Genomic DNA, 12,294 nt, shown 5'->3' with positions numbered 1-12,294 from the left:
AGAGACTTGACTTAAGCATCGGAATCAGATAGCCTCAAGCACACATAGAATTCACTCTATTATTGTGATAGTTATTAAGATATTATTAGCATTCCTGTGCAGAGACTGACTTAAGCATCGGAGTCCCTTTTGCAGGTGCTCCATAATGCTCGGACGAGGTTGGACCGGTGGCATAACCCTCAGCTGAAGAATACCACAAGCACTCTAGTAGCTGTCACCGACCTAAACCTCGGATCGAGAGCTGAGACAAGAACATTTGGTGACCACCGTGGGGCCCTAGAGTTTAACTTTGTCCCACCCCATTATTTTAATTTTTATAACATATCCATATCCGCCTTGTACTTTTTCTTTGCAGAAAGGGAAGCATGACTGACCTCTCGGAGACTCAGCAACATCCTTGAACCAATGCCGACCTCATGGCCGCTAATGCCGTCCTGCTAGCAGAAAATCAGCGGATGGCCGAGCTGTTAGCAACAATGCAGAATAATGGAGAACAGAAGGATGACAACAAAAAAGCAAATGCCGATCAACACGAAGAGCATCAGTCAGAGTCCAAGACAAAGACAGGGGAAACACCTCCCAAAACTGGAAGACGACGAACCAATCCCTTTTCCGAAGAAATAATAAATTTCAAAATGCCTAAGAATTTACACTTCCTATGACTTTGACACCATATAAGGGGATTGGAGATCCTAAAGTTCATGTCACAAAATTTGAGTCTATGATGTTTCTTAATAATGACTTCGACCCCATCCTATGCCGATCTTTTCCAACTTTTTTCGATGGAGCTGTCTTATTATGGTTCTCTAATTTACCTGTAGGATCCATAAACAGTTTTGATGAGTTTGCCAAGATGTTCATCAATCATTTTGCAGCGTCCAAAATCTATGTGAGAGACTCGGACTACCTCAGCACAATTAAGCAAGGACAGCACGAAAGCCTAAAAGACTACATGACACATTTCGCAATAGCAGCCATGAAGATTCCTGACCTTAATCCAGAGGTACAGTTGCATACTATCAAGAGTGGCCTTTGACCTGGAAAATTCCAGGAAGCTATCGTTGTGGCAAAACCAAAGACATTAGAGGAGTTCCGAGGCAAAGCAACTGGACAAATCGAAATAGAAGAGCTATGCGAAACATGAAGGAATGAGAGACCACCGTTCAGGAAGGACGAAGACAGACCTTACAGGTCCCATAACAAAGATCCTAAAAAACCTTTTAAGCTAGTTTCAAAATTCGATTCATACACCAAGTTCAATACCAAAAGGGAAGACATAATCAAAGAAATCCTTCACAATAAGCTCATAAAACCGCCAAGAAAAGCAGGTACGTACCAAGACCAAAGGTATGTCAACAAAACAAAGCTCTGCGCCTTTCACCAAAAATTCAGCCATACCACAGATGAATGCGTGGTGGCTAAGAACACATTAGAAAGGCTGGCACATCAAGGTTTGCTAGACAAATACATCGGCAGGCAAGTGCAGAAAGATCCGTCAATCTCGGACGAGGTAGAACACTTGAAGACAAATAGCGAAAAGTCTCAATGGCAGAATAGTCAACCACCAAGAAAGTCATCAATTACATTTCAGGAGGGTTCGCGTGCGGTGGAGAGACAAGCTCGGCCAGAAAAAGAAGTTACAGAACTATGTTAACAGTACAAGACGGGACGCCATCTAACATACCTATATCCAGAATCCCTGATATAACATTCACAAGCAAGGACTTTGAGACCAAAACTCCTAACCTCGACGACCCTGTTGTCATCTCGGCAACAACTGGAGACCTCCTAATCCGGAAAGTCCTATTAGACCAGGGAAGCAGTGCCGATGTCATGTTTCTATCAACCTTCAAGAAGATGCAATTGAACGAAAAAGTGTTACAACCATCCTCCGACGAACTAGTCGGATTCTCAAGGGAGAGAGTCCCTGTAACAGGTTATGTTTGGGTAAGGACGACCTTAGGGGAACATCCTCACTCGAAAACTTTAGACATCTAATATTTAATTGTTGATTGTTTTAATCCTTATAATATTATTTTATGAAAATCATCTTTAAATGCTTTTGGAGCTATAGTCTCCACTATTCACTTTTGTGTTAAGTTCTGTTTAGAGAAAGGATCTATAGCAACGGTACATTTAGACAGGAGAGAAGTGAGACAATGCTACAACGCATGTGTCAAAGTGGCTCAAACGCCAGCAACGAGGATAAACTCGGTATACAATGCCAGCGATATACCAGCCCTTGCAGAGCTGGATCCTCAGATCAATAATGAACAAAGGCCCACACCAGTAGATGATTTAAACAAGATAAGCTTGACAGAAGATAAGAACCAGTACACTAACATCGGTTCTACTTTGCCTGCAGGATACACACAGCAGGTAACAGACCTACTCCGAGCCAATGCCGACCTATTCGCATGGACCCCAGCCGACATGCCGGGGATACACCCGGATGCTATATGTCATAGGCTGCCCTTGGACCACAAAGCTCGGCAAGTAAAGCAAAAGAGAAGACAACTCGGGAAGGAAAGAATCGAAGCAGCAACAAAGGAAACACAAAAACTGATAAGTGCAGGGTTTATCCGGGAAATACAATTTACATCACGGCTGGCAAACGCAGTGATGGTAAAAAATAACTTAGGAAAATGGCAAATGTGCATGGACTTTACCAACTTAAACCGAGCATGCCCAAAAGACTCGTATCCCTTGCCATGCATTGACAAGCTCGTCGACAACACTTCTGGCTATCAAATACTAAGCTTCATGGATGCGTATTCAGCCTACAATCAGATACTCATGCACCCCGCCGACGAAGAGAAGACAACCTTCATAACCGATCAAGGAAACTTTTGTTACAGGGTCATGCCGTTTGGCCTCAAAAACGCAGGTGCTACCTACCAGAGTTTAATGGACAAAATATTCCAAAAGCAAATCGGGAAAAATATGGAGGTGTACGTGGACGACATGGTAGTCAAATCAAACACTGAAAAAGAACACCTGACCGACCTAAAAGAAGGATTCAATCAATTAAGAAAATACAATATGAGGCTCAACCCAGAAAAGTGTGCGTTTGGAGTATAGGGAGGAAAATTTTTAGGGTTATGCTCACTCAAAGAGAAATAGAGGCAAACCCCGACAAGTGTAATGCAATCCTGAACATGAAGTCACCATCAACAGTCAAAGAGGTGCAACAACTCACAGGAAGGCTAGCCGCCCTATCAAGATTTCTACCAACAATGGCAACAAGATCGGATCACTTCTTCAACACACTACGAAAATCAAAGAAGTTCGAATGGATAGAGAAATGCGAAAACGCATTTGCCGAGTTCAAACAGATACTATCATCACCACCCATACTGGCAAAACCAAAACCCGGTAACCCATTATATTGTATCTTTCAGTATCTGCTAATTCAATTTCATTTGTACTTGTAACAGAAGCAGGTCGACAACAAAACATAGTATACTTTGTCAGCAAAATCTTGCAGAATGTGAAAACGCGATACCCAACCATCGAGACGCCTAAGGCACTATTTTCAGAGCCACAAGATCATAGTACGAACGAATCAACCATTGCGACAAGTACTGATCAGGCCCGACCTTGCAGGAAGATTGACCAAATGGTCCATCGAGTTATCTGAAGATGACATAGAATACCAACCTCGAGGCCCTTTAAAATCCCAGCCACTAGCTGACTTTGTAGCAGAGTTCACCACCACCCCAGATAGTTACTCGAAATGGGAACTATACGTTGATGGAGCTTCCAACGAAGGCGGGGGAGGAGCTGGAATCGTACTCCGAGACAATAACGAACTGATAACCGAGCAATCAATAAAGTACATGTTCCCTATCAGCAACAACCAGTCCGAATACGAAGCACTTTTGGCAAGCTTACATTTGGCAAAAGAATGCGGAATACAAAGTATCAAGGTCTATTGCGACTCCCTGCTTGTGGTCCAACAGGTAAATGACCTCATCCAGGTACGCGAGCCTTCATTAGAGCAATATCATGCGCAGGTAAAACAGCTAATCACACAATTCCAAAATTTTCAAATAACACATATTAACAGAAATGAGAATCATAGGGCAGATATTTTATCTAAATTAGCTACATCAAGAAAACCAGAAGATAAGACCAACTTGTCACAAATAACACTAGAATATCCAAGTACTTGCAACAACCTTGTTTTAAGCTTGTCACGGGCAAAAGATTGGAGGACCCCATACTTCACCTTCTTGAAGCTCGGAGAAGTACCTCAGGAAGAGCCAAACCAGAAACTCTTCAGAAGAAAGGCCAGTTCCTTCACCATCATCCGTGACAACCTATATCGTAGAGGATTTTCACGATCTCTACTCAAATGCCTAGGAGAAGAAGAAGCCGACCTTGCCATGACCGAGGCTCACGAGGAGATCTGTGGCACACATGTGGGAGGCCGAAGTCTCGCAGCAAAGATACTGAGAGCTGGGTACTACTGGCCGTCGTTAAATAAAGATTGCCTGGAGAAAGTACGCAAATGTGACAGGTGCCAAAAATTTTCCCCGATCATACACAACCCGGTCGAGATGTTACACACAATAGAGGTCGCATGGCCATTTCACAGATGGGGGATGGATATACTCGGACCCTTCCCAATTTCAAAGGGTTAGGTAAAATTCCTTTTAGTAGCAATAGACTACTTTACAAAATGGATAGAGGCTCAACCACTGACTAAGATAACAGCGAACAAGGTAAAACATTTCATTTGGAAGTTTATTATATGCCGATATGGATTACCTATGGATATTTTCACTGATAATGGTAGGCAGTTCACAGATAGAAAAATAGCCTCTTTCTTATCCAATTTGAATATAAAACACCACTTTTCCTCGGTTGAGCACCCACAAACTAATTGGCTCGCCAAAGCAGCTAACAAGGTCATTTTGCAGGCACTTAAGAAAAAAGGAAATATTAGCAAAGGGAGAATGGGCCGAACTGGTACCCGAGATACTTTGGGGATACAACACTACCCCACAAAACTCGACCAACAAAACACCTTTCAAGTTGGTCTTCGGATCCAATGCCATGATCCCAGTAGAAATCTCTCAGGGATCAATAAGGACAAACCACTTTAAGGACGGCGTGAACAGCCAAACAAGGAAGACCGAATTGGACACACTAGAAAAAGTAAGAGACGAAGCAAGGATTAGAAGCGAAGCAATGCAAAAAATAATACGGAACAAGTATAACAAGCGCGTCAGACCTTGGACATTACAACAAGGATACCTCGTCCTCAGACGCTTAGAAGATGTTCAAAACCCACCAGGCCAAGGAAAGCTCATCGCTAACTGGGAGGGACCTTTCCGAATTACTAAAGTACACAGCCGAGGAGCATACTCGATACAAATTTTAGAAGGAGTCGACTTACCAAATACTTGGAACATCTCTTCATTACGATTGTATCATACTTAGTCACTTGTACATTTTAAAGCTCGGAAGGTACTCTTTTTCCTACTGCCAGGGTTTTATCCCAAATAGGGTTTTACTCGGGGAGGTTTTAAAGAGGCCGACCACTTCAGAAGCATTTAAATGACATCCAAGGTTGCACAAGACACCATTCTCAGATCATATCTACTCTAACAGAATTTCTACAATTGTAAACTTTCATATGCATTCAAAAACAAACAGCACACATCACAAACAAAGTCATAAATTGTTTGGCAACTAAACTACAAAACGAACAAAAAGAGTTCTTTGGACGGACAAAATCCGCCAAAATACAGAATAAAAGTCACAAACTCATTTCTCTCCTACATTAGCATTCTCATCCTGGACTTCATCTCCAGGCTCATCGTCAACCAGTTTTTCCCCAATCACAATCTTGGTAACGTCAAATTGACTAACGTCGAATTCGGGGGTGAACACATGAACCTGACTAACTGCTCAATCAAATTCGGCAGCGAACATCTCTAAACCACTATCTTCAAGCTCCTGAATCCGAGCAGTCAAACTTTCTTTTTCAACATCATATTCTTTTGATTGTTGTTGAAGAGTGCGGACTTGGTCCTACAGAGTTCCTATCTCACCCTCCAAGTCTTTCATCTTTTCCATCAGATCCATAATAACACCATCCCTCTCATTCAGTGATTTTTCAAGATCTGCTATCTTCCTGGCTTCCTTCTTCTCCTGAGCGCCAGATAGCTCCAGGACCCGACCAACACATAGGAGCCTGGCAGCTACAACCTACGAAAATCATCAGTTATTTATAAGTAAGATCCCAAGCAAACAAGGCAAAACAAAACCATAAAACCTTACCTAAACATATTGGCCAACTGTTTCCTTCCCAGCACCATTCAAAAGCTCAAAGTCAGAAGAACTCTGAGCAACTTTCTCAGAAAGCGCGGCATAAGGGAAATGGTCGCTCCAAACCGAGTCCAAACTCCCACCAGTAACAAAACCATGCAAACACATTTGGTTCTTCAAGTTACCCCTAACCCGGCCACTGCTGGCGAAATCAAATCCGAAAAGAACCTCGAGCGAATCCTCAGGCTCTGGACTCTTCCTCTTCTCACCCCGAGGAACCGCACTAGACTGCGCTCCTTTGGCATCCACTTCTTTCAAAACATTGCTAACTGAAGCTCCCTTTCCCTCCCGTTTTTTTCTCTAAGAAAGTACGCATCTTCGCTAAGGACAAGCTCGGAACCCTCCCACCTGAAAACGAAAGCATGCAACAAAAGCTCGGCAAATATAAACAGCAACAGTCAAAACAGCAAAAACCCTCCAAAAGCAACTCACCAATATATTCGGCCAACCCATCAGGGTTATTTTCACGCTGAAGAAGCTCAGCAGTAGACAACAACTTACCAAAAGAAAAACATTCAATAAGATACTCCAGAACAAAATCCTCTTCCTCGGACCTCCCCAAGGCATCAAGAACCGGCATAGGCTCAGGACACCAATAAAGGGGAAATCTCTCACACAACTCCTCGTCAAGGAAAAAAGGATATTTAGTCTCAGAGGAACAAATTTTCACAAACATCTTTTTAAAGCTTTTAAAAGAGGACTTAAACAAAGCGAATAAGGAACGCTCCCGATAGCTGCTTAAGTTTATCCAGAGGCCTTTACGCACTCCCTTTGATTGAAAAAGCGAGAAAAACAAGTTAGGTTAGGGCGTATGGTCCAAAAAGGCCATCAGAATTTCAAAAATGCGAAGAAAAGCCCAAGAGTTTGGATGAAGATGGGAAGAGACGCAGTTCAACTGAGTAAGAACCAGACACTCAAATTTTATGAATGGAAGTTTCACATTCAACTCAGAAAACAGGCAGGTATAAGCGTAAAAATACGCCCAATCTCCCTTCCTCTCGCAGACCCTCTCTTCTCCATTACATGCAATCAACTTAACACCACAGTGAGAACCTTTACGAACCCAGTCACAAACGTTAAGTGAAGCTAGCATCTTTGGATTTTGAAAAAGGGACGCGCGACACTTAACGCCCACATGAACCCAATCGTAAAGGTCATCCTTGACCTTGACAACTTTGTCTTCTGGCTTCATCATCACAAACCAATAAAGAAGAAAGGTGAAAACGAAGAACACTAATATCTCGAAGCCATCCTCCCCTGAAGAAGTAAAATGAAGAACTTTCCCACACACCACAAAATTTACCAACGCAAGAAACACTATCACACGATCAAATTCACAGTCAATTTCCAACCGTCGGATTGATAAACTGTTCACATGACCAACGCAACATTACCTCGAATCTAGGACCCACTAACATTTATTTCCAAACATCTTTTCAGAATACCCAAATGACAATAAATGCAACCCTTCATTTTGCTCATTTCCTTTTACCTTTTTGTTTTTTATTTTATTTTCCTTGTTTTCCATTTCTCGAGTTTTATTTCCTAAACATTCTTAGCCTGGAAGTCGGAACAAGTTAAGCTTGGGGGCTCGGATATAGGTCAAACAAGGTATAACGACAGTTGACACTAACCTTAACTTGCTCCTGACCAAAGCAAGTCAAGCTTGGGGGCTGTGATCCGTACCCACAAAACCGGCCCGACATTATACATCGGAAAGACCACATCCAACAAACAGAACGCGAGATACTAGGTCAAAGATCAGGCCAGTTAGCTTCAGGATAAGTATCCGTGCTTAAGCTCGGATACGGGGCCGAGAATTTCGGACCGACTAACGTACCTCTTCATCTTAAATAGTGCTACACAGATAGCCTCAAGCACACACATAATTCACTCTATTATTGTGATAGTTATTAAGATACTATTATCATTCCTCTGCAGAGATTGATTTAAGCATCGGAGTCCCTTTTGCAGGTGTTCCACACTGCTCGGACGAGACTGGAACTGGTGGCACAACCCTCAGCTAAAGAATACCACAAGCACTCTGGTAGCTGTCACCGACCTAAATCTCGGATCGAGAGCTGAGACAGGAACATAACCCAACTTGGTTATTGAATGATATCTTTATTTTAGTCAATTTGCACTTGCAAATTTGCCATCAATGAACTATGATGTAGATGAGTAAATTGATATTTAGGGGAACTTGCACTGTTGCACATTGATAGCTTGAAAGCACTAGATCCTGTTTTGACTAAGGTGGTTAACTAGTTTTTTACACAAAGTTGCAGCTGATATACTCTGTAAAGTCCACAATGGTGCATAATTTTCTTTTTTTTTTTTTTTGGGGGATATTATGCAAGTTAAGAGGCACAAATGATGATCCCATGTGGTTTGGCATACTCCGATAACAAAAGATTTCTGGAAGGTTAGTGAAATTATTAACAGATCCCAAAAAAGACAATTAAAATCCGAAAACAGCAACAGAGACGTTGAAAAAGTACAGGAGAATCTAGATTTCAAAGTTAGTGAGGTTTCTTGCTTTTAGTTGCACAGCTGATCAAGGTAGTTCACTTGTTATAGATCCCCCTAAAAGTGTCGCGAAAATAAGAGTTTACTCTTCTCCTATAGTCCTTTAACCGCTTAGCACATTCATCAGCCTCACATGAATATTTCCGGAACTAATTGTAGAGATAGGACCGACATAGACACATTGATAATCTCATGATTTTAACCAAATCTATAATAATCATCATATAACAAACCTAATGGTGCTTCATAGAAACAAAAGTACGCAATAATTGAAGGGGAAAAGGATAGTAAGGCAAACTCAATTTTCAATTTTCAGCTTTGCAGCTTTACAATTACATTACAATCACTCACCGCCAAAAATAAATTACATCGTCAACAAAATAGTTAATCAACTAAAAATACAAACAGTCAAAGAAAAATGCTAAAGGGAACACCATTTCAAATTCCCTTTAACTCCTAGCTAAAACAACGGCAACAGTAACAGCAACAGAGCCTTATAATTTAAGTAATTAGCTTTTCTTTCTCTTTTTGTTACAGAGGTCACAGTTTACAGCAACGAAAACCCAAAGCACAAAGTCACAACCACGAATATGACGTTAACGTACCTTGCGCCGTTAAACCTAACAGCGCCATTACCGTCGTCAGCACTCTCATCGGCGGCGTCACTGGGCGAATCCGCAGGCGCTGTTTCCTCATCTGCCGGCGCGTCGGCCGCCTTCTGCTTCTTCTTCTTTCCCCCTTTCTTCGGCGATGCAGGAGCGTCCGCGACGGCTGGCTCCGGTGCGGGCGCGGGCGAAGGAGACGGAGCCTGGGCCTTGAAAAGCTCCCTGGGAAGCAGAACCTTATCAATGGTGTAGATCGCGAGCGGGTCTTCGTCAATGAGCGTGCCAGTGATCTTGGCAGTAACAATCTTGGTCTTGAGCGTGACTTGATCACCGTCATTCTGCACGGTGAAGTCGAACTTGCTGGCTCCATCGGTAGCAAGCGTGTTCATCAAACCATTGTTTGACTTCAACATAGCCATGCTCTCATAAACAGGCGTAGCATGGTACTCCAGCAACGACGCCTTCCCAGCTGCAGTTAGGTTCTTATACTTGGGTAGGAATGCCTTCAGAAGCCAACAAAACGGTTACAACAAAGTAACTAACTAATTTGTCCAAATTGACAGTTAGGATGTAACTAACTAACTAATTAATGGTGATTACCTTAAAGGCGTCATCCATGGAGCAGAAGACGGTGAGTCCGCCATCCACATTGTCCGAAAAGGTGGACATAGCGTCGGGGGAGGCAGAGAGGGTGTCGGCGAAGACCTTGCAGCCATGGCGGGACATTATGGAGGTGAGATTTTGCTGGCTGGGTGCGGGTGTAGGGGCTTCCGCTGCGGCCGAGGGGAGTGGCTTGCTGATCTGTATTATCGATATGTTGTAAGGGATTTCCTCCAACGATTTCACGAAGAATGCGGAGAGGGCCCCGCCGTTATTCTCGGCGCCGAAGCCCACCTTTCCGCCTCGGAGGTCGGTGATGTTGACGAATCCCATGGAGCCGGGGGCGGTTCCTGTGGCCTGAAACATAGTGGCGGCAAGGGCGGTGCCGTTGGTGATTTGGTGGAGCTTCTTGGCGCCAAAGTAGTCGAGGAGGACGTGGAGGGACAGGATGTTCTTCAGAGTGTAGATGGAAGGGTGCTTCGACAGCAGCTCGTTCATGGCACCGTTATCAATGGCGCACACTGTTATGGTGGTTCGCCGGTTGATCTCCGGCGCAAGGTGAGTTAGTGTTAGGTACTTGTTGAAGGTGGAGAAGTCGGGGTGCTTCTCCAGAATGCGGGTTATGTTGTGTGCATGGGTTGTGGCGGCGGCTAAGAGGAGTAGCGTGACCACAAGGGCCGCTAGATTCGCAAGCCGGAGCGGCTGCATTTCTGAAAGGTTCCGAACTCCGAAGTTAAGACGGAGAATGAGATCTGCAGACTCGGGTGGAAACTGGAAAGTGAACACTTTAGACTGAGAAGTAAGGACAGAGAGACAAAGAAATAGTAATAAGGAGTGAATAGTAAATACTAAATAGGGCTTGAATTGGAGATTATTACGGTTTATGCCATTGTCAAGAAATGATTTGTTATAAATTATAAATATGCGGCATACGGGGCGGTGCTATGTGAGTTTGATAGCCTATTAATTATTTAATTGGGAAAAAAAATTATTATATTAAAATAACAAAATCAATAATCAAAATTAATCATAATATATTTATAGGTAAAAATATATAATTTAATTTATTTTTTAATATATACATAACATAGTTAATATAAAAATTTTCCCTTTGTTTACATATTTAGCCAATAAACAAAAAAATGTTAAAAACTACTGGATTCATATAAAGATTTATGTTATTATAAAATATTTTTTTTTTAGTCGATACAAAAATATTATTTTAATTCCTACAAAATTTATAATATTTGTAAGTTAGTCTTTTAAATGTTGATATGGTTAACAGAGATCTATACCAGCATGGCAGCATAGTAATATAGCTAAAAAAATATTGTGATTATTAAAAGATGTTCCTAAATGAATAAAGATTAGTTTGTATTGATTTTTAAAGAATAATATTTATTTTTTATTTTTTAAAATTTTTAAATATTAAAAATAATTTTTGTTTTTTATTTTTTTGAAAATAAAGTATTGTTAATTTTGAGAAAAAATAAATAATTTATTTCTTTTAATAAAAATATTTTTTTAAAAGATATATTTAAATGTGTTTAAAACTTAATAAAAGTATCTTGTTTTTTGTAAAAAATATTTTTTTATTTAAATAAATCAATCCAAATCAACATTAAATTTCATTCCATAATGAATACAAGAATGTTTTTATGTGATTAAATTCCTCTGGATATAATTAAATTGGGTTGGTTTAATTAATTCACTAACTCACTTAAATAAGTATCAAAAATTTAAATTTTATTTTGTACATATAATAATTTATTATCCTGTGAAAAATATACTGTCAAAAATAAAAAAAATAAACAAAAACTCCTCTGCATATAATTCGTTCAACTGAAGTTGAACTTGTTCTTTTTTATGGATGAATTTTACATTTTTATGGATAAAATATATTTCAAAACATCGAAAATATAAAATGTAGATATTTGTAAATGATATTCTGACCCTAAATTAATATAAGTGAATATTTTATTTTTTATTATGTGTATAAAAAATATACCTAACTTGAATTCTAAAGTTTGATTTTACTATTGTAATATAATTAAGTGAATATAAATTATTATTATTATTATTATTATTATTATTATTATTATTATTATTATTATTATTATTATTATTATTATTATTACGAGAATGGTAATTTTGTTGATAATCGAGTTATAACAATAATACTAGATTATTGTCTAAATTATTCATTAATTTTGACTGATTT

General features: G+C 40.4%; 2 protein-coding genes across 2 annotated transcripts; one reads left to right on the top strand and one right to left on the bottom strand.

Annotated features, from left to right (window-relative positions):
* The first annotated feature begins 1,647 nt into the window (after window positions 1-1,647).
* On the top strand, window positions 1,648-5,448 carry LOC140176008 (uncharacterized). Its single transcript, XM_072205850.1, has 5 exons — window positions 1,648-1,936; window positions 2,111-2,951; window positions 3,178-3,375; window positions 3,593-4,522; window positions 4,926-5,448. The coding sequence occupies exons 1-5, from the start codon at window positions 1,648-1,650 to the stop codon at window positions 5,446-5,448; spliced, it is 2,781 nt and encodes a 926-aa protein (XP_072061951.1).
* Window positions 5,449-9,137: 3,689 nt separating this feature from the next.
* Window positions 9,138-10,891, bottom strand: LOC112720130 (fasciclin-like arabinogalactan protein 1). Its single transcript, XM_025770958.3, has 2 exons — window positions 10,074-10,891; window positions 9,138-9,976 (listed from the first exon to the last, which is right to left on the bottom strand). Exons 1-2 carry the CDS (start codon window positions 10,779-10,781, stop codon window positions 9,416-9,418), a joined length of 1,269 nt encoding a protein of 422 aa, XP_025626743.1. The 5' UTR covers window positions 10,782-10,891; the 3' UTR covers window positions 9,138-9,415.
* Window positions 10,892-12,294: the final 1,403 nt, after the last annotated feature.

The sequence above is a fragment of the Arachis hypogaea genome, chromosome 11, assembly GCF_003086295.3.
Source record: "Arachis hypogaea cultivar Tifrunner chromosome 11, arahy.Tifrunner.gnm2.J5K5, whole genome shotgun sequence".
Classification (NCBI taxonomy): Eukaryota; Viridiplantae; Streptophyta; class Magnoliopsida; order Fabales; family Fabaceae; genus Arachis; species Arachis hypogaea.
This window is presented reverse-complemented; position numbering and strand designations above follow the sequence as displayed.